We start from the raw sequence: 22668 nt of genomic DNA, 5'->3' as shown, positions 1-22668 counted from the left end.
CTTTTCCACAAACATTTAAAGTATCTCCATTTAAGCTTTATGCACCACAAAGAGACAGAGATTTGGTTATTCAAGTTTGTCTTAGTTTCAGCAAGTTAGGCACTTTTAGTTCTCAAATGTAATGTTTTTGTTTGGTTGGTTTTGGTTTGGTTTGGGTTTTTTGTTTTGTTTTTTTAAAAAAAGATGATGAGTGAGTTTATGCAACATGGGTTTAAGGAGCCTACAATAAAACCACAATTGGCCCTCCTAAACAAATAAAACTTCATAGCTAGCTCTACAAAGGCAGCGGGGGAAGTAGCTGACTGGACTCCCAGCAAAATCAATTTCTTTAACTCCCAATTACTCTCAGTCCCACGATTTCTTTAACATACACAATTCCCAGCTGTTCTAACCTCAAAACTAATAAATTAAAATACCTAAACGATCAGTAAAGATTAAGAGAAATACTACTAAAATATCCACACACACACAAAAAAAAAAAAGTTTTTCAAGCCTAAAGCAAAACCATAGGAATCCATCTTAACCGCCTTCCTAGACCAGTTGAATCCAACTCTCCCAAATCACAACAGCCGTCAGCGTCCATGACTGAGTTTCACGTAACATTTGGAGTCAGAAAAGAATAAGAGGTTCCGTGTTTCTTAAATACTCAATTAATATGAATTTAGAGGCTTTTTTTTTTTTTAATAAAAATCTGGTCCCGCTCCTGTTCAGAGCCAACAGATGAAGGAGACGGACCTGTTGGAGCAAGTCCAGAGGAGGCCACAAAGATGAGAGGGCTGGAACATGTCTCCTATGAAGACAGGCTGAGAGAGTTGGGGCTGTTCAGCCTGGAGAAGAGAAGGCTCCGGGAAGACCTTATAGCAGTACCTAAGGGGGCTTATAGAAAGACGAGGAGAAACTCTCTAGCATGGCCTGTTGGGATAGGAGAAGGGGTAATGGTTTTAAAATAGAGGGAGGTAGATTCAAACTAGACATCAGGAAAATATTTTTTACAATGAGGGTGGTAAGGCACTGAAACAGGTTGCCCAGAGAGGTGGTGGATGCCCCATCCCTGGAAACGTTCAAGGCCAGGCTGGACAGGGCTCTGAGCAACCTGATCTAGTCGGGGACATCCCTGCTCCTTGCAGGGGGGTTGGACTAGATGACCTTTGAAGGTCCCTTCCAACCCAAACCATCCTATGATTCTATTATTCCCTCCCCTCATGCTCAGATACCACATCACAGAAGCAAAAAGCAGGCACTACGCTGGAACAATCCTTGAATCCCAGTTAACCATTGAAACCATGAAAATACAGTATGGAACAATGGTCAGTATTCTAACAAATTCCATTCTTCCTTTGGCAGATGGGAAAAGGAGAAAAGCTTGGTGGTATTTGCAAGTGGTTTTTCTTTTTTATTGTTTGCCTACCACATCCTGAACTCAAAATAATTTAATCTATAAAAGAGACAATTTTGTAAAGTACAGGGTCTTGTTTGCTAGACAAAAAGGGTATTTCCTATCAGTGACAAAGAAACATTCTTAGGTTACTCTCCAAACTCAATTAAAAAAACCCCACAACTATAACTGTCTTGCGGCTACTTCTAAAATACTTTCCTTTAAAACAAATTATTTGGAATCAAATATTCAAATACTCTTATTCTCTCCTTATCACAGCTTTGTACAGAGGAGGAAATTAAGAGCTGCGTGACTTGTGAATTCCCCAGTGTGAAATTAACCTGGCAGGCACTACTTCATGCCGTAAAAGCTGAAATAGAAGGCATATAGTCCAGGATGTTTATGAATTACATACACAATCTTCCCTTCATTTATGATCTTAAGGGACACTGCTAACAATCCAATTTGCCTTTTTTTCTTCTCTTGTCTTTTTAAAAACCCTGCTATTGGCACAAGAAAAGATGCAGGAAAACAAACTCCCACTCCATCCCCATCCCTCACCCCTTCATTTGTTTACTCTGTGCATTTCATCGCACTGTACAAAGGCAAGACTTGTTTCCCCTATAAAGCTGCTTTCCTGCCCCTAGGTCTGGCAAGAAGGAAAGAAAAGAAATAGAGTATTTGGGAAACGTAATTACAACAGCATTAAAACTGGCAGGAGCAACTCAAGGGCAGTGCATGGCAACAAAATGGACTTATTTTCGTATTTGCTGTCAACGTGATGGTTAATAAAATCTTCCACAATATACACAACACTTGGAAAGGCTAACTGGAGGGTATTTATTTGTTCACAGAGACTGGGAAAAGACAGAAGAGACATAGTTTACCAACAAACAACCTCTTAGCAGTTCAAAATATTGCTGTTAATTTATGAGCACAGCTGTGACTTATAAACCTAGACATCTGTAGTTTACATCCAGATCTCAGTGTTCCAGTGTAAAGCTGTCGTTCGAGGCCCCCTTCCCAAGGACATACACATTTAACAGATCAGAACCAGACCCAGAGAATGCTCCTTCCTCATTAAGAGATTATTTAAATACCTAAATATATATATATATATATTTATTAAGGCCAAAAGCTTAAGGCACTCAGTTCCAAAATTTCTAACTGGTAATTAAGTGAACACCACAGAGAATCCATAAGCATCCTAGTTACAAGTCACAGAAATTAAGAGGAAAATTAACAGTTATTCTGAATAATGTAAACGGAGCTGAACTGCTTTGGGGCCACAACCACCTGATTTAGATATGACTGGCTTTTCAGGTAAATGTGGACAAGCTGCCATTAACTTCTCATTCAGCTATTTCAAATCACACAGAAGTTAAAGAATGAGGATACACTTCCCTTCACAGAAGCGGGAAGGAAAAAGATAAAAACAAAGCAATAAAAAAAAGTACAATTTGTTTCCACCTGATCAATGTGTTCTCTTAATACCTGCTAATAGACTAACAGGTCTTCAGAAACAATTCTGAAACCGCATAAGGCAGCTAAAAACTCCTTAACCTGGCACTAGACTGGTGGCCTTCCCTTCCACAAATTCACTGCTCTCCCCTCATCCTCTCAAATCTGACATAACTGCATCATCTGCACTGCATACAGATCTTTCTTGCGACTGCAAGTTTAACTTTGCCACCATTCTGTACTGTCATACTGACAATATATTATCACCCATGAAACTGTATTAATACAGGTAATTCTTTGTCTTTTCATTACAAATGACAGTGCAGGCAGTTACTACCCGTTTGCTCGTTCATTAATCAGAGAGCAAGATCAAATTTTCTTTCAGTTTTTCTTTTCACTTAAGAAGTTTAAGAAGCACAATTACGCTCACATTCAGAGAGCTGAGACTACTTCATTCTTGATGTAACTTTAATTTAGCGCATCTGCACTAGACTGCCGAAGTCAAAATGGGTGAAGCTTATTTGTTTTGAATTATATTCCTTTAGTACATGCTATTGTGGCATAGAGGATGATTTTCTAAAAATATTTTATTTTACTGTTACCCATGACTGAAGTGTGGAGATCAATTTCTAACAAAACTGCTAAACGATTAAGTCTCTTCTGTACTGTAACTCATATTTAATGGAATACTTAGGACAGTCTTCTACACACAAAACAAGCCACCCTCCTTACTCCTATCAATGCTCCACCCAATTACATACACCCTAGAAGCTCTTCCTGGAGCTTGGGCTATCTCGAATTGAAGTGACTGTAGCATATAGGCCCTTAAATGTCCATGAACACTGACACAGACATTCTAAACAATTACGATCATAATTCACTCAAAGGCTTACCAAATACACCCCAAAAAGCTCTCACTATGCTAAAGTAAAGCTAAAAAATGAAGAAAGCAGCCTACAAGTATGTACAAACGTCTGAAGCATCTACATTAATGTACATTAATGAAATCAGGTCAGCAAGGGAGATTCAAATCACAACCAGCAGTCTTAACATAAACAAGCTTTTTCCTTGTTTCAACACAGCTCTTCCCCAATTCCCTATTTTTTCCAGCCTTGCATTAGTAGAGCTTCAGGTTCTGAATTATAACTCACTGCACTTTCGATCCATTTAACAAGTAAACTCTCTCTTCAAATGCAGATCCAAAGAGGTTATTCCACCGAACCAGGTGCAATTACTGGTGCAAAGAAACCTATTTGAGTTCTTCCAGAGCTTATTTGCCTGTACCCACTTCTGTTTGCTATCCTTGCCTCAAATTTACATGACAGATTCTACAGTTCATCTATAGCACAGATCCTCCAGTTTATTGAGTCAATACTCCACGTATTATCTGCAGCGTACATGCACCACCAAATGTGTTGCATTACACAAGCACACATATACATAACACAGATACACACATCATCCATGTAGCTTGAATTGCATTTGATTCAACTCTAAAAAGCCTCCAGGACTTGGCCTACAGCAGCAGACTCTGCTGCAAGTGCTGCAGAGGAACCCAAATCCCTGGCCAGGCGAAGGAGATGGTCCGCTGATGCTATAGCTGCCCTGAGATCCAGCTGCTCGCACTCTGGAGTCCCATCACATCACATAGCAATCGGTTCCCCAGGGCTTTCATGCACAAGCTATTCCCAGCCTTCCCCCTTCCTCTGGCTCCCCGACGTACATGGTATGCATCTCCAGGCTTTCAGCTCTTGGAAGATTTTAACTAACAGGAAATTCTCCCGTTTTCCTGGACGGAAGCCAAATTTGTGTATTAGGAATGCATGCCCTTATTTCCAATTCTTTCCTTTTTCAGCCATCCCTCCCTTCCTCCCAGGAAATGCCCAATTAAGATTATCTGGTTTATAGCCTCACACAATAGCATACTCAGTGGCTGTGCCAGGGCTAGTGAAGCAAAAAAGGACCCACACTGTTATCTGCTTAGGGAGATACTGTGCCCAAATTAGTTCCACGAAGTACGGTAAACTCTGATAACTTATCAAAATCAGAGCAAAAAGCTAAATCACATAAATGCTTTTTTGGACAAGGTGAATCTCATAAATTGACTAATTCTGAATTATACTCCAGATAAATTTGAGGGGAAAAAAGACAGCCACCTTTTTATCTGTTTATTTTGTCATCTCTGTAGCTTCTGAAGAAGCACATGTAAGCTTTAGCTTTATTCATGGCAACATCCAAATATTTGTATTTGCAACAAAAGCACTTTCAAACTTGGAAGATAAACCAACCCTCTTCAGTTTCCAAGCACAGAAAAAGCCGTACATTTAGTAACAAATGAGACGGTCCAACCATTACCATGAGAAAACAGGGCCTACTGCCTCACTACACAGCTCATTTAAATAATATATAATGAAAATGAGCTATGGGAATCTCTTCCTTCTCAAGGAATGAATACTTGCACTAGAGACAAAAAGAAAGAGGGGGAAAAAATGCAAATGCTGAGAACAGCATCTTGACTCACTCCCTCTACACAAAACCCACTTACTTTACTTTCTGGTACAACACCAACTTATAAGAGCTATTTGTTGGAGAAAAACCCAAATGACACTGGACAAAATATTTTATATTTAATATAAATTAACACTTAATATTAAATACATTATTTATATTAATATTAAACAATTCTAACATAACCTGAGCTGCAGAGGACCTGCTAACGGTACATTTGCAGACAAGTAGCTGATAAGCTAGTTTCCTCATATGATGTTGCCATAATACACAGAATACTAGGAGTTTACAGGAATGTAATCCTCTATAAAAAGGCTTTAAGTTTCTGCCACAAACAAACAAACATAAAATAGTTAACGCACAAACAACAAGCATACTAAAGACTCTCAATTACTACTGTGAATGTCATTTTCTGCCACATTAATCATATCTCCCAGGAACAGTTAAAAGGCCTACATACACTGCTGAGCATCATGGCTTCCAGCAACACAAGATACATTGACCACCACCTAAATAAGCTATTGGACAAGTTCCAAACAGGCAAATAAAAACTAACTCCTTCCATGAAGATGCTAATTGAAACCCAGGGAAAACAGTCAGCTCCAGAAGCCTTTCTTGCATGTTTTTGCTCTCACCATCTCTGTCCTCAAGATTTTTCTCTGTGTGTGTGCAGAATAAACATAAATATATATGTAAAATATGTAAATTTGAAAGTGGGTATATGTATACCTATATTTTTAGAAGCAGTACTTTACTAGTGCAAAGACCAAGCTAATCTCTGCACTGGCTTTAAGGTGTTCATTCTTACAGGACCTCCTAAAGCATAGCAGAATTAGGTTCCCTTGCCTACTACCTGCTAACTGGGTTTCCTTTTGTTCAGCCACGAAAAGAGAAGCCTCTTACATGATAATGTATCCTCTGAGAAAGTAGGTAAAGATCTATTTTTATACACACACAAATGCAAAATGTATCTGGGCTTTGGCTTGGACAAAATCACCTGTGGAGAGCAAAGGATGCACATAAAGACTGCAGATTTTCAGTCCGGGACTGCTCTGTGCAGACTGACAAAATTTGGCAATTACAGCAGGAGCTTGCGCAAAGCGGACTGAGAGCAAACTTGAAGGCAGCAAAAGGACACACTGTATGGCAGTAACTCTCAGCCAATGACAGCCTGGACAAAATAAAAGTTTAACAGGGAGGAGGCTTGAGTGCATTACATACGTGCATACCGTCCTCCTTGAAAAACTGAAGGAAGCATTGTACTTAATCATAGCATTATATAATCTATATTCATCATAAGATGACACTCAGAATACTCTCACCATGTTTCTATGGTTTCCATGAACTGTAACAAAGCTGTGCTACTTCAACTGAAAAATGCTTTAAGAAGTGACTCTTCAATGAATTTCAAGATTTGATATTAAGGATTCTACAAAACACAAAAGTAAATTCATGTAAATTCTGAGCCTCATACATGGCATCTCCCAAAAAGTGTCTCATTTACTCTGAACATAAAACAGTTAAATTTCTAGACAATAGAGTAGTTATTATAAAGACAAAGCAAGAGCAAACACTAGGAAAGTAGCAAAGCCATTTACAGTAACTTACAAGAACATCATAATAAGAAGTGTGATCTATGACAACAGAAGCGTCAACTGGCTCAAAAACCTTGTCATATCCAAAGCAACGTGGTTTAAAACCAATTCTCCAAACCAAAAAAGGAACAAACAACTAAAGTTCTGCCTTAAAATTAATCTATTAACTGATTTATGAACACTGTCGCTTGAGAACTACTTAATTCCACATTTCTAGCTCTTATTGGTAACTATTCCTAAATGAGCTTCAGTGACAGGCTTATAATCAAGAAAGGACTTTAAGTCCTTAAGTCAGTATTTACTGAAAACATAAAAGTTGTCAGAAATCCAAAATTACTGAGAGCTTTGAGGTCAGTATGTTTTAAACCACCATCAAGATTTCTCACACCCTTCTCAGCACAATAGACATCTTCCCAATAGTAATGTCAACAGCTCTAACAATTAATTAACTATCGTGAAACCAATGAGATCTTTAGTTTCATTTAATTAGATGCAAATTAAATTTCAGGTTCTATTCACTGGAATGGCCATGGGAAAGTTTGCTTCACAAAAATAACTTTTGATTCTTACACACTCCAATAACTGACAGTAATTAGCAAAAACATCTCTGCTCTGATCCAAATCTGATGGTTGATTAGAATCATTGGTGGCAGAGAGGGGTCTTTCAAAGCACCAGCACACATTATCTGTAAACTATGTATAAAATTCAAAAGGACTCCTCTGAGAGTTTACCTGTGGACAACAGCTGGGCAGTGCCATGTCCCAGTGGCACTCGCCAGCCTTGATTCATGTCCCAGCCCCACCTCAATGCATTTGGACCCCAGCATCAAGAGAGCTGCCAACAGCATGCACAAGCCACAGCAAATTGAAACCACTGGACTCAACGGTAGGTGACATTACACAGACAGAATGGAGAAAGAGGCTGGAGGATGACAGATATACAGCTAAATAGACACACACATATTTTCCAATCACCTCTGGCTACTTTCCCTTGTAAAAGTTTCCTTCTTTTTTCTTCTGCTCATAGACATTTACCATCACATCTAAACATTAAATTTTACAGTGTCTGTCCAGGTAGTATCACCAAGAGACAGGCTTTCTCTTCACAGGAAAGACTGTTGCCCAGGATATTGTAATTTTACTGTAGCAGCTATTTAAAAAATGTCCTTTTGAATGCCTTTTAAACAATTCATGAAATATTGTCTTCTGAGGCCCAAAACAATGCTGCAAAGATCCACATTTTAACTTCCAGCTTTGAGATATTTTCCTTTGAATCTCAATCACAATTTAACCCATCACACCAAACACAAGCTGTTCTGGCTTATGTTTGAGGCTCTTCACAGTCCTTTGATCACTCATTTACTATCTGTCACTGAAAGGCTGAGACCTACCTCCCAACTCAAGAGGGCAGTCCCACTAGCCCATTCAAGTGTTTCCCTTTTTCTTTTTCTTAAATTTTTTTTTCCAACTAGCCATCATGATACTCTCACCAGGCTCTGCACAATATGGAAGCATTTCCAAGAAAACAACATCAAGAATAAACATTCGTTTATTCTTCTCGCTCTGCTATTAAAACAACGAGGACAACAACTCCAGGAGAAACCAAACTGACTCTGGATGCTGCAAGCATCCTCAAATGGGTGGGATCCCAGCCTCTGCAATACTTGCAAACAACAAAGTTTGAAGGGGCTGTCAGACAACAAGCTGTTCCTGACGAGTCAGCTGTCCTTCCCAGGCTGCAGCTCCTGCCAGTGCTGGCCAGCCTAGGCTGCTGTTACCAGATGCCACCCGCTCCAGCCACGAGCCACTCCTCCCTTTGAGCCAGCACTGCCACTTGCCTGAACCTCCAGCAAACCAGCCCAGGCTGCCAATAAACCATCAGAAAACCACTCTTTGCTTTTAATTGATTTCCTGCTGACTTAGTGAGAGTCAGGGGTAGGACAAGGGAGAGGACAAGACCAAGAGGATTAAACTGTTGTGGAGCAGCAGCCTTATGAGATTGAATTGTTTCTCTGTCTTTACTTTAATCTTACTTTTATCAAGTGAGAGAAACTGAGGGGAAAAAGCCTCCTGCAGTCCTCGTTCTACTTAGGACTATCACAGAAAATTTATTACAACAAGAGATTAATATAAAATTCATAGAGCAACAGTGCACTTGCAGGGATCTGATGCTCCTGGGGTGCCTTGCTGGTCAAAGCCACACATCACACAAGTGAATGCACACACTCAAGCCCACTCCTGCACAGGCTGAAATCACGTACTCTCTTCTCCGCTCCCTGCTTTAGGTGTTCACATCCAAAAATACTTAATTGACTGCAACTGTTAATGGCAAAGGTATCAAAGACCCATCTCACCTCAAATAATCCCGCTACATGCCCTAGGTAAGAAACACCAGGGAAGATTTCACAAACAATTTTTCCACAGAAAGTTCAGAATAGTACAGCATGAAAACTCAAAAAAAAAAAAGTTAAATTGCACTTTTCAAGACAGGTTTGCATTACAAAGAATCCATGGCATTCAATAACAGGGACAGATTTGGTCAAACAGCTCAGCTGTCTTTTTTGAACAGAAAGGAGAAAAAAAAAAAAAAAAAAAAAGACCCCCAAAAAACCAGAAAGCCTTTCATAAAAGCTTTTCCATTTTATCCAATTAAAAAAAATTACTAACCTGATTTCCTAAAGCAATGGCCCTTGTGATCACATAGCATGCACGTACCCAGGCATGCCTGCTCTTCTGTCTCTCAAGAGCAACAGCCCTGGCAACCCAAGGCCATCTCCAGCAGTTTGGCCCCAGCCCAGGGCTCCCTGGCACCCTCAGCAGCACCCCCGTGCTCCCCAGCAGCTCAGCCAGCCAACATGCAGCTCCCCATCGCACTGCCTGCTGCTGCCCACTTCCCAGGCCAAAAGAAATTAGGTGAGACAATGCAGGGGGCTAGGAAAGAGAAGTAGAGGGGAGCACCTCCACCCCACTACAGGAAGGTTTTCCGAAGGTGAACTCATCCTGCAGCCTCAATTAATCACCCCACCTCAGCAACTTTTAATCTAAGGTGCACTGCAAGATGAAATTCCACTAGAAAAGTCATGCACCAGTATTTGCAGCATTCAGTAAAATTATTTAATAGCCTATCCTGCCCCCTACTAATAATCTAAAAAGAAATTCTGCAAAGAGACATATATTGTTAGCTTGCGGAAGGAGAGGGCAAGAGGGGAATAAACAAATAAACTCTGCAGAAGAACAATACTACAGACAACATTAAGTCACCTAAAATCCAGGGCAGTATTTAACAGGTTGCCTGCAAGGTGACGGGTTTCTGACAGTAGCTCCAGCTTCTCCAGTGAGACAGTCAGGAAGCCGCTGGCACGTGCCACATCCGTGCAGAGCGGCCACTACCACACCATGGACTGACGGCCCGTGAAGGTCAGCGAGCACTTTCGTTTTCATTAGGTAATAACCTCAATGTATGCAGATGACATTAGAATTAAAATGAACCTCAAACACAACGGAGACACTATAGTATTTGAAGATGTGTTGAGATTTGTAATGAGAATTAGCATATAATTTTACTACCTCACAATTAAAGAAATAGTAAATTCAGCAATGCACTCTACAGATAGCAACTGACATTTTCTAGGCCGTTTTCTTTCAAAGAGAAAGAAGAAAGACAGTCTTGAAAAATCTTTTGGTTTTTTAAATGGATTTCAAATTACATTATACTGAAATGCACATTTGCCTCAGCTCCCACAGAAAACCAAATGTGTTATACTCTATTATGTTAGGGCACGGTCTCAAGAAACTTATGACAACTTCGGTTTATGACCACTATTTGTCATAATTTAGCCCTATCAGTCTTCCCTTTCTGCCATCCTTCATCATCACACCTAGCTGAAACTTCATGGGCTGATTTGAGTAAAAGGGGTATGAAAGACTCCTCTAAAGAGTTCACATTTTTGAAAAATAATTTGAAGCAAAAAATTAAAATTGTTTGCTGTCTTCCTAGCAACAGCATTATGCCGACACATTCCCCACCAAACAATAGAAATAAAACTCCAATAGCAAAATTTTCAACCCTTTTCTACTCAGTAAAGTCACAAACCACCAGAGTCCTCTGCATCTTTGCTGGGGTTAGCAGGCGACCGCAAACTCCTTCCCTGGTCTATAACAACGCAGCAGAGTCTGCACACGCACCCCCAGGCAGCACTCACAAGTAGGTGGCACATTCACCAGTCTTCTTTAAATCACTCCCAGAAAAAGATTCAAGGCAACACGCCAAGTTAGCAAGAGCTGGAACTGGGGATGATGGGGAAATCTGTCTTTACCATCAATCAATCCTCAGCAGCCCAGTCAGCTTCAGGCAAGGGGACAATTACGGTCCAGTCAAGGTTGCTACAAGAGACATTTTGCGGCTTTCAGTACCAAGTCCCATAAAGCACATCTAAGACTAGAAGGAACTTTTAAAAGCTGCCAGTAAGATGCTGATTATTTTTTAATTTCCAAACAAGCCAAGGAATACAGAGGGAAAGAGAAGACATAATTCTAGTACCCCACTAAAAAAAAAAAAAAAAAAAAAAAAAAAAAAAAAAAAAAAGTTATAAACTTAGGTGCCTGAATCAACAAAGCTTGCTGACTACTATCACTAATTAAAGGGTCACAATGTAAGAAGAGAAAATGGTAGTGGGAAAGTCTCTAAATGAAAAGAGCACGGTCCTCAAACAGGTGAGAAATTACATGAGACACACGAGCAGAATTTGAAGAAGCTGACAAACGGGAAGTAGGTAATGCCCCGAAGGGAAATGCAACTCTGCAAGCTATCCAAAAGCTATTTAGCTTTTTATTTTTTTTAAAAAAGAAAAAAAAAAAATCATATTTACAAGCTTAAAACCTCTCTTACATATTTTCCCATGATTCTGTACCAAAACAAAGCAAAAGCTAAGATCTGCAAAATGCAGAAATGTCATAACATAAGATTTCTGGGATACAATGAAATACAGATTCAGTCCTCTAACCAGGCCATTTATACCTGTGCACTTTGGAAACTGTTTTACAAAGTGTATTTTCAACAGCTGTGGTCCCAGGAGAAATTTCTTTTTCAAAGCAGCTAACTTTCAGAGGCATAAAATGAACACAAGGGAAAAGTAGAGTAGGAGTCTGTTCTTGCTATCTCCTCCTGTTCTGAAAAGAACGAAGAATGCCACATGCCTGTGCATATCCAGCCTTTTCCAGTTGCTTATTTTAAAGCGCTCTCGAAGCATACACCTGAACGTAAGTGAATACTATTTTCAGCTTCCAGTAGCACTTCTTTTATTCTGGCCTAATCTCAGAAAGAACACAGCTAAATTCATCTCAAAATGATTTTTTTTAATTGCTATTTCACTGAAATTCAGAGAGTCTCATTTTTTGTTGAGAATGAGAACAGAAATTTTCAGCACAGGTATCTGACTTTTCTTGAAGTCAGCTGTGAAAAGAACAGCTATCACAAAAACCATCTGCGAACTCAAATCTAGCATTTACTACTCACACAAAGTAAAATGCATTAAATATAGCTACACAATTTAATATCCAAAACTTTTACATCTAAGACTGCAACATCAAGTGAACATCCTGTTTTAATTAAAGGGAGTCCTGTAGATTATGGGGTACGACACGAGTGAAACGATGACACAGCAATTGGTAGGCAGGAGCCATAATGGCACACAATAATATTTTATCATGTGCATCAATTTCCACAAATTCTGTCTAGACCAAGGTAAGACACAAGGGTCAATTAAATTTAAATAGCTATGGATCATGCCTTCAAAACAGTAATGCCTTTCTGAAAAGCTTTTCTTAAATACATTATTCTGTCTACATGTGCTGACTGTAAAGCCTAAAAATATGGTTTCACCTGATGGCTAAAAAAAGCTTTAGTCAAGGATATTATAACCACAACCTGCATTTGCTTGACATCTAAACTTTTATAAGCTTGACTGTTGCCAATTAGTTTATAACCAGGACATTTTAAAAGAAATGTGGTGCGGGGTATAATTTTTTTCAACAAGAATCCATCAGTTAAACTAATTAAGAAACTTACTATAAAGAAAAGCATCAAGTCAAAGCTGTGCATTTCAGAATAAAAACTATTCGACTTTGCATACTACTATTTCTGCCGCTTAAAAAAAAAAAAAGTGTTTTACATATACAAATCTATGTCGGGATATGTTTGCAAAGTTAACTTAGTTGCACTCCAGCCTTCAAGCTCTTCCACATAGCATGTTCTTTGGATTCCACATCTGTAACATCCTTACTTCAGAGAGCTACATTAAAACCATGGACACTCAGTGTTGCCACCTGTCTGTTGCTGTTTCTGTCAAATTCTCATAATCAGGTATAATCAGGTTTCAGGAAAAGTCACATGCTGATGGCTTTCAACACGGTCCTGAATTTCACCCATTACGACACAGAAAAGCAAAAGTATGTAGCTAACGACGTTTTCAAAAGCATGAAAGCTATGAAACCTAACTGAAAAAAAAATCATCACTGCTGTCTTAAATTGCAAGAGTCTATGGCTGAATAGCTTTCATATTTTCATCGTGACTTTCAAATGCTTGGAATTAACAAAGTTCCTACATAAATGGAAAACTAGTCCATAATTAAACAGACAAGAACTCGTAAAGACTGCCACAAATGACTGAAGTCACCACAGTGTCCTGCGCACATTTTGTGTCAATCTGTCCTTTACACCATCTTAGGACCTAATTCTTCCTTTCTTTCTTCATAGCACTTCACAGGAATCTCAATATTGACTCAAAGTGTTGCTTAACATCTCATTCCTGTTAAAGCCTAAAATCACAGATCCTGCACCACATTCACCAGGAAAACTATTATGTAGTTCACTATGTTAAAACCACCCCTCTACTAGAAGATCTAGCCTTGCAGCTATCAGCAGAAGGCAGCCTAACACCTCTGCCACTCCAGATCACAGACAAGTGTACTCACCCCAAATATCCAAGCAGGGAGGTGTAACCCGCTGCGGCAAAGAGACACACACATATTCCCTTTATCTACTCCTGAAAACTAGAAAGGTAAAATAGAGCAGAAAGGTGGTGTGGACAGGATTACTCAAAAATAAGTTTCACAAAAAATTTCCATTAATGGTCTGTAGACCCCTTAGTGTATTGCAAGTTTCTAAGTGCTAAAGAAATCTAGTGATAGTCCAAAGCCTGCAATACAATTAGAAAGCGCTAATTTTTCATGCTGTAAGAAAGCAACGTTTTAGATGGTGATTGTACTTAACCATGGCACACACTATGGCTGCCCTCTGTTCCACCTTCAAGTTTGGCTGGGGTGTGTCAGCACAATACAGCTTATGACAATATTTACATTCAGCACAGCATTAATGTACGGTAACATTAAAAAAAAATCTGACATGCACTTTTCAGAATGCATTGTTGCCAAACTGAAAGTTTTAAGTGTCCACAAAAAATATCAAAAGATGTCATCTGCCAACTTGATGCAAGAAACAGAAAAAAGTATTTCCTTTTATTTGGCTTCAAGCCCAAGTTTGCACCATTACGCAAGGCATGCCCCCGCTATCCTGTTAAGCAGTAAAGCATCTCAACACCTCATCTTTACTTCAGCCTCACAGCTTCGGATTACTTTGTCATTGCACTTGTCTCTTTTTTAAATAACAGAAAAAAGAAGAATTTATCAGAGAAGTTTTGACTTTGCAAGTAACTACTGTGATTCACAGTACTAGCTTTTCCTCTATTAATCATATTTGACCACCCATTAACCAGAACTTTTCAGATATCATAGTCCCAAAGTGAATGGAAGGAGTTACCACCCCACCCGTTGCACACTTATCTCTCTGGCAGAAGTCACATGTGAGTTATATTAGTTTCACTGAACAACTGAAACTGAACTAACCTTCACTCCAGTTGAATATTTTCTACTCTTCGCTGATACTGACTTCTTTAACAGCACCCCAACTGATGAAATATAATCCTCAGCTAACAGAACTGGTCTTTATTTCCTAATGGGAAAAAAAGACTGAAGTCTACCCTCAATTCATAAAATCATTTTGAAATACGTTGTCACAACAGCCTCTCCTACATTACTCATCTAATACTCTGCCTCGCTATTTGCATCGTGATGCTACACTGCTATGCCAGGCACGAGCCAACAGCCCCCTCGTGAGAAGCTGAATTCTCTCAAATTACAGGTGCCTATCTGCTGACTAAAGACCATCACACTGGTAACTTATACACTGGGTTTTGATGGGGAAGGGTTAACACATCCATCTAGGAAAAAAAATAAAAACAAACAAAACAAAAAAACAACTCAATACACAAAAATAAACCACCAAAAACCAAAATCCCCAAGAAAACAAAACCAAACACAAAAAACCCCAACACATACACACACCTTTGTTGTGATTCAACGCACCCTTCCCCACCCTTACATAATCACACTGGTTATCACAAGAGAACTAGAAAGTGAAAGCACTCAGGACACTTTCGTTTCCCAGAAAAGCTGTTCCCACACATGTGGCTTCCCCACTCAGGGAAAGCAGAAATCACTTTCCTGCCCTGGTCCAGGTCCTGGCAACATCCTCCAGCCCCCATCTCAGATTTTTAAGAGCTCTGTTCCATAGTAAGTACAATAAGTCAATAATAAAACAAACAACAACAACAAGTCAGGCTTTTAAAGGAATTTATCCCTACATGAACACACACAAGTGAAGACACTACTCTTCAGCTTTTTGTTTACTTTTCATGGTAAAGAAAATCAGGAATGCCACGTTTGGCTCTCGGCTTTTGCCAGATGACCAGCTGGGAATTGCAAATCAGCATCTTCACTAGAGAAACAGAAGAGCAATGAAACATAAAGGAAGCTTGAAAGCACCCCTGGGCACCTAGATAATAACCCTGTCACTGGCACCACCAGCAATGGCTGCAAGGGGGTGACTGATGCAGCACCCCAAACAATTCCCGGCACAGATGGCGCGTGAGGGTTAAAAACCTCCCAGCTCGTCCTGCAAAGATTTTGGCCCAGTCTGAAAAGTCTGAAAAGGCAACCTCCACATTAGCTGGGGCATCAGGTCGATTTAACAACTCAGCCACTGCACCTGTCCCCAGCATGCAGGGTGTCCCTCAAACCCACCATTCACATCCCCAAAGGTATGGAGCCAGCTTGTTGTGGACTGAATAATCTGACTGTCGACATTTGGGTGGGTTCTTCAGCCAGGAAGAAGAGAAGATTTCGCCAAAAAACAGAACAGAAATTGTATTTTTCATCCTCTCTTTCACTCAGCTTCAGTCAGAGAGGTCCATGAACACCGATTTCACAGGATTAGAGAGATGCTACTTCTTGCATTAAGGTAACTTTTCAGGCATAATAGTGCAAGAAAAGCAACTGTCCGATTATCCACCTAGTTATCTTAACAAAGCACTCTTAAAAATGTGAAATATTCTTCTCTTTGGAGACATGGGTATTTTACTTTTTGACCTTTTAATAGAATCTGATGGGGTTTTGTAATCTTTTGTAGCTGCTGCTCCTAGTAGTTGTAGATATACATTTCTTTTTAGCAAGTACTAAAGATATTTTAAAATAATATTACAAAAGGTACAGGAAAACATATAAACCTTACATTTCCAGACTCTGAAGTAGTTTTTCTATCAAGGTGTGGACCAAAAGACATTTAAAGACATAATTTCGGACACATGCTAATGATAGTACTATAGTTGCAAACTCCTGCTACCACAATCAAAATCATTACTGAACTTTTGTGAAGGGTTTTCTAGAATGCAACAGGTTTTAAATAGCTATCAAAGGTTTAAGAAAGGTGCAGATTCACAGCATATTGTAACAATTAAAAAATTCCAAGATTCTGCAGGATTGCATAGCTCTCAAAAAAAAAAAAAAAAGAACCACAAAAGAAAAACAACAAACCAAACACAAATCTAGCCCTTCCAACAAAATTCATTAGAACATTCACAAAATCAGAAGGCATTCAGCACATCAGTCTGACGAGAGCTTTCAAAGTTACTTTGAATCACTGACCTTTGCACCTTGCTCCAGCTTGCAGAAAATACAAACAGGAGCCTACATAGAAGGTGTAACTACGTGTGATATGAACTTTTTAAATTAACATTTAAAAAAAAAAATAACAAGATGTGTGTATCTAAAAGTGTGACTCTATAGCACTTCAAATAAGTCTTGCCAATTACTTAGTAGCTGGTGCAAATGCATCCGGTAAACCAGTCTGGTTATTCTGCTCTTCCTCACCAAAAGAGGTATAAAGCTTTAAATACCAGCAGCAGCAGGTATAACCCTCCATAGTCAAGCCCATCACACAAGCAGCCCGCCTGCCACACTGTCCAAACACATGCAGTCCACTTGTGGGGAGATATGTAATCCACCCCCAACTATGGGACCCTGGGTGCATTTCTGAGATAAGGCTGGACATCCGCGCGTTGGTCATGGGGAAGAGTGGCTCTGGCTGTGCGATGAGAGCAGGAGTCTGCAGCCTCTCGGATTCACCGGGCAAATGGTTGGTCAGGCAACCCTGAACTCAACTGACCAAAACACAAAGACTCTAAAGGTTGTATCTTTGGAAGGTTGCCACCCATCGAGATGAGAGGAGAGCCGAAAAAAAAAAAAAGCACAACTCCCAAAATACTTACTTTACATAGTAAAGGATATTCCATGCAATCACCTCCTGCCATTCGGGACTGCATGAACATCCCTATTTCGATTGTTGGAGACATACAAGTATCATCTTCCATATGAACTACCACAGTATTAAGAAGTTAGTGGCTATTACTTTCAGGAAAGAAAAACAGTTAGTACCACATCACCAGCTAAAATCTTTCAATAACATGTACATCAAACACGTGGGATGAGCAGAGCAGAAGCACACACACATGCTAGTATAATTTTCTCCTTACTACTTTGAAAAAGAGCAAAGGGAAGTAGTACGTAGTATCAAACCTTGCATAACACCATGCATTATTTGAAGTGGTAAATATCCTTAAAGGTTTGTGCTTCTTTAAAAAAAAAAAAAAAAAAAAAAAAGCTGAGCTGACACACCTAACTTTATTCTACTATTCCTGTGATTACACTGCCAATATGCTGCTGAATCACAGGTCTGAAATAACAGCGGGTGTGGGAAACCAAAGGACAGATAAACCAGGCTTTAAATGCCTGTTGGTATCAACCAACACTCGCTCTCTCTCCAAAAGCAGCAGAACTTGATAATACACATTGCTGAGAGGCCAGCTAAATATCACCCTTTAACACCCAGTTTCTTCAATCTGTTGTTCCGAGACGACCATCACAATAATTATTAGCTAGAGCTGATGCATGTTTCAGCAGGGCGTGATCTCTCCACATCATTTTTTTCCAATTACTAGAAAAATCATCATTCACCCACCCCTACCGCTGAACCTGCTGTGTAAAGGACACTGGCTGAGGGAAGGGTCTGCACAGCTCAAGGGGCAGCCTAGGATGGTCTTCCTCTGGTTGGGGGCGGTGGGGGGGAGCAATAATTCACATACATACGCACCAACGCAAGCTGCACCCGTAACATCTGTGCAGGGCTGCCTGGAGTACGGGGAATCCTGCAATACACATGTCTTAGCTCTTCAGCAGCAAAATGCCTAACAAAAATTATGTTACTGGACAGAAATACAGACAAGGCAAAACCAGAAGCTACTTTCTTTTTTTTTTAAACTTCCCAGGCCATTTACCTTCATTCACATGTTTTAGTCTTAATATGAACATCACAGGACACCAACAGACACCCAGCGACACTAGAGAAGCACACAAGAGCTACGAGCAACAAGAGTAACAGGATTAATTATTTGCTTCAGGAGACAAATTACAAGTTTTAACTATGAGTCAAGATGACCAGTAAACATGAAAGAAAAAAAATTCTTTTGACTCTATCCAGATGCTTTAATTACCCAACAAACTAAAGATAGCTTCTGTGGGAAACGGGCTGTTTGTAGTTACAGCATTTATTAATACAAACCTACTTCCCCAAGTACTGCTGAAGTTTGACATGCATTCCTCTATGACAGTAAGAAAGCATCCGAAGAACAATGCTGGGAACCACAGTTCTGAATAAGGTATGCTGATGACTCAGGCACCTCTGTTGGAAAGCCAACCTATTTCTGCTTCTATGTGGTTTCTTCACACTAACGGAAAACAATCGCAACAAACTTTGAGGTCTCCAGAACAAACTCTTTGTTATTCGTGGAGCATGGGATTTTCTGCTTTTCAGGGAAGACAACGAGTAAGTGGTATGGTAACCTCTACACCTTTCAACCATGCATCAGCCTACTGTACCTTCCCAATTTTTCTTCTCGCATGCAAATAAGCTGAACAATGTTAAAGACTGTCATCCAGTGACCTATTCATTAGTCTCATTAATGAATGAGATAATCACTCTAGAGTCAAGTAGTTGTTTGTTTTTTTTTTTTCAAAATATTCTCAAGATGGGCCTCTCTCCCCATCCCAGCATGCAATTAGGGATAAAGTAAGTAACAAGGAGTTTTGGATAATACAACAATCTGATGATTTAACACAAATAAAAACTAAAATCCCTGCCATGAGAATTAATGCCACTGTAATACAGTTTCTCTAGATACTTAGAGAAGTAATCATAGATTCCAATTACAACTTTAGAATTACTGCTAATTTCATTTTTAACCGCAGTATGGATAACCAGGTGATCTACCACAATCAGTCTCCAATCACCCTTTCAGCTTATCCTCGATTTGCAACTATAGTAATCTTGAACTACTGCTCTGCAGGCAGTAGTTCAGCTGAAAACTGTAGCATTTCTTCCTCAGTGTTATCTACAGAAAGTGCAAACAGGCAGCTCTGACCAGTCTCGACCTGGCACTACGTAACATAGTACCCCATAAAATAATTAAAGGATATTTAAGTTACCCATCAACAACAGGTTTTGTAAAAGATAACCTTGCTCACGAAAGCTGTCAGGTGCACAGCACCACCAAATGAAGTTGTTAAACACAGAAGACACACACATAGGACAGGGCCTGGCATCAAATCGCTGCTATGTTAGTCCTCTGGCACACCTCAACTTAAAACACTACTGACTGAGGAATTAAGAGACAAAATTACTCTGTTCAGCCCTCACCTGCCTGCTGAAGCAGCCAAAATCAGTGCTAACTACTTCACTCTACAATAGCAGTCTTTGGCATGCCTCTCCCTCCAAATGAGCTTCTTGAACGTAAGTTGTACCACTTTAACCAATTATACCTTAATCACCACATTCCCACTGTCCACTCTTAAGACTAGAGCCATTTAACTTCCACACTGACGATACCAAAGCAAATAAACTTCTATCCCCTTATAAAAAAGTATCACATGCCATTAAAAAAAAAAAAAAAAAAAAATCAGGGAAGAGGAGGCAGTCACATCACTAACCAGAACAGTTGCATTAACCAGCAAGTTACCTTGAAGAAAATAAAAAATAATTTTAAAAGCACTGTGATTTAATTTTAGGTTTCTTTTTCTCTTGACAGCTCAGTTCACTTCAAGCAAAGAAGAGCTGTAGAAGGTTTCCACCTTTTTTGGACAAAGATTTTCCAGCAGTTCCTGGGGTGCAGTAAAAGGTTCATAAACGCTGCCATTCACTTCACCCCATTTCATGATGCACACTAACACGAGTCCCTAAATCCAGCACTTCTTTTTATTTTTTTTTTTTTCCCACTCCAGCAAGAGCCCGTCACGGCCGGCCGTGTGTCAGACGCTGGAAATAGCGCGGACCTTTAGCGGGCGCGGACACAGGCTCAGCGGAGTCCCGCCGTGCATGGGCGGCATCGCCCTCCCGGCCCGCGGCGCCGGGGGCTCGGGCAGGGCCCCACCGCCCTCACCCACACGCTGCTCCCCGCCCTCCTCCTCTGCAAGTGCAACAGGCCCCGGCGCCGGCCCAGCCCGGGGAGCGGCGGGTCTCCCCCGGGCCGCTGGCGGGAGGCCCGGGCCCGGAGCGGGGCTGACCCGGGGCCGTGGTGACGGCAGCCCCAGCTGCCCGGCCGCGCCCCCCGGCCCCTCGGCGCCTTCGCGCTCGCCCCTACCCCGGCGCGGGGCTGAAGCAGCCGGGGCTGCGAGAGGCCGCGGCGCGGGGAAGGCCTGGCCCTCCCCGCCCTCGGCCGGGGGAAGCTTCCCACGGGCCCGGGAGGCGGCGGGGGGTCCGGGGAGGTGGCGCCCCCGTTGCAGGGGAGAAAAGTTGCCGGCGGGGCGGGGACCGAGCGCGGGGGCAGCCGCCAGAGCCGCGCAGGAAAGGAGCGGCGGCGGGAAGGGGTGGCGGCCAGGCCCGGGCGAGGCCAGCGGGCAGGGACGCGGCGAGGGGCGCGCAGCCGGCTGCCAGGCCGAGCCCTGGCGCAGCGGGCGGGTCCCCGCGGCGCAACGCAGGGCGGCGGGCCGGGCCGAGCCGAGCCGTGTGCCGGTGTCTCACCTTGGCGGCGCCGCCGGGCTGCAGCACGTTCTGCTCCACCGTCATGGCCCCCGCGCGGCTCCCGGCTGCGCCCCGGGCTCGGCGGGCGGCGGCGGCGGCGCCGTGCGGTAGCGGCTGGGCCGGGCCCGGGCTGGGCGAACGGAGCAGGAGGGGGCGGCAGCAGCGGAGGGGGAGGAGGAGGAGGGGCGGGAGGGGGAGCCCGAGTCACCGCCAGGCGGGCGGGCTGCCGAGGCGGGCGGCCGCCATGGGGCAGCGCGGATCCGCTCAGGCCCCGCTGTCACTCCCAGCGCGGCCGCCGCTGCCCGGAGCGCGGAGCGCGTCGCCGGCCCCGCCCTCGGCTCGGCCCGCGCCGTCGCCGCCGCCCGGCAGCGGTTCCTCGGCGGCGCCGCCCCGCGCACCTGCCCCGGGCGGGCGGAGCACAGCCCCTGCCACAGCCACGGCTGCCCCCGGCCCCCTCCGCGCTCCGCTGCCCTGCCCCTTCCCCGCGGTATTCGCACCGGCCGCCTCCATCTTGGCGGCGGCGCCTGCCCCCGCGGGATAGCGCGGGCCTGGCCCCGGCCCCAGGGGGAGCAGCCCGCCCCCCACCCCGAGCCGCTCTCTGCCCGGCGGGACCCCGCGTCCCCCGCCGGGTGTTGACGACCCTCCGCCCCTCATAGGGGCAGACCCGCGTCCCCAGCGACAGCGGAGTTTCCCGTCCGGTCGCGGGGGACCGTGGGCCGGCGGCAGGCTTCTCCCAGGGCGGGGGAGCCGAGGGTGCGCTGCCCCGGGGCCAGCCCAGCCCGACAGCCCTGGGCCTGCTTCGGCTTCAGGAGTCCGCCGCTTTCTAGGGAGTCGGGGGGTGGGGGGGTGCGGTTTCCAGGAAATTTCTGACCAATTCCAGCGCCGGCTGCTCGTACCGGCAAGAAACCTGAGCACCCTACGGCACTGAAAGCTGCAGCTCTTCCCCTCCCTACTGGGGTTGAGCCGGGGTGAGCTGTGAGGTGAGGGTGTTCGGCGTTCAAATTAAACGGGAATGTCCTTAACTGTTTCACCGTTGATGAAAATACGGGAAGGGTTTCAAGTCTCAGTGAATTTTGGCACCGCAGAGGAACGCTGCTAGGGAAGAGACTGTCCCTCTGCCGCTGCACCCTGTGGAGTCAAGGGCAAGGACTCGGCTCTGGGCATCGGCACAAGCAGGGAAAAGCCGGCCCTGGGCAGCCCTGATGTCCAAAATGCATTTGTACTGAAGCAGGTGAAGGACAGGAGAGGAACCCGCCCTCCCGTTT

General features: G+C 42.8%; 1 protein-coding gene across 2 annotated transcripts in view; it reads right to left on the bottom strand.

The window, feature by feature from the left end:
• The window catches only part of USP25 (ubiquitin specific peptidase 25), a 96982-nt gene extending 75420 nt beyond the window's left edge, over positions 1 to 21562 (bottom strand). For both annotated transcript variants that reach the window (XM_086763998.1, XM_086764005.1), the window contains exon 1: positions 21404 to 21562. In XM_086763998.1, coding sequence (XP_086620124.1) covers positions 21404 to 21448 — 45 coding nt within the window. In that variant the 5' untranslated portion in view covers positions 21449 to 21562. The remainder of the gene's footprint in view (positions 1 to 21403) is intronic.
• Positions 21563 to 22668: the final 1106 nt, after the last annotated feature.

The sequence above is a fragment of the Chlamydotis macqueenii genome, chromosome 1 (genome assembly GCF_036417535.1).
Source record: "Chlamydotis macqueenii isolate bChlMac1 chromosome 1, bChlMac1.mat, whole genome shotgun sequence".
NCBI classification, from domain to species: Eukaryota; Metazoa; Chordata; class Aves; order Otidiformes; family Otididae; genus Chlamydotis; species Chlamydotis macqueenii.
This window is presented reverse-complemented; position numbering and strand designations above follow the sequence as displayed.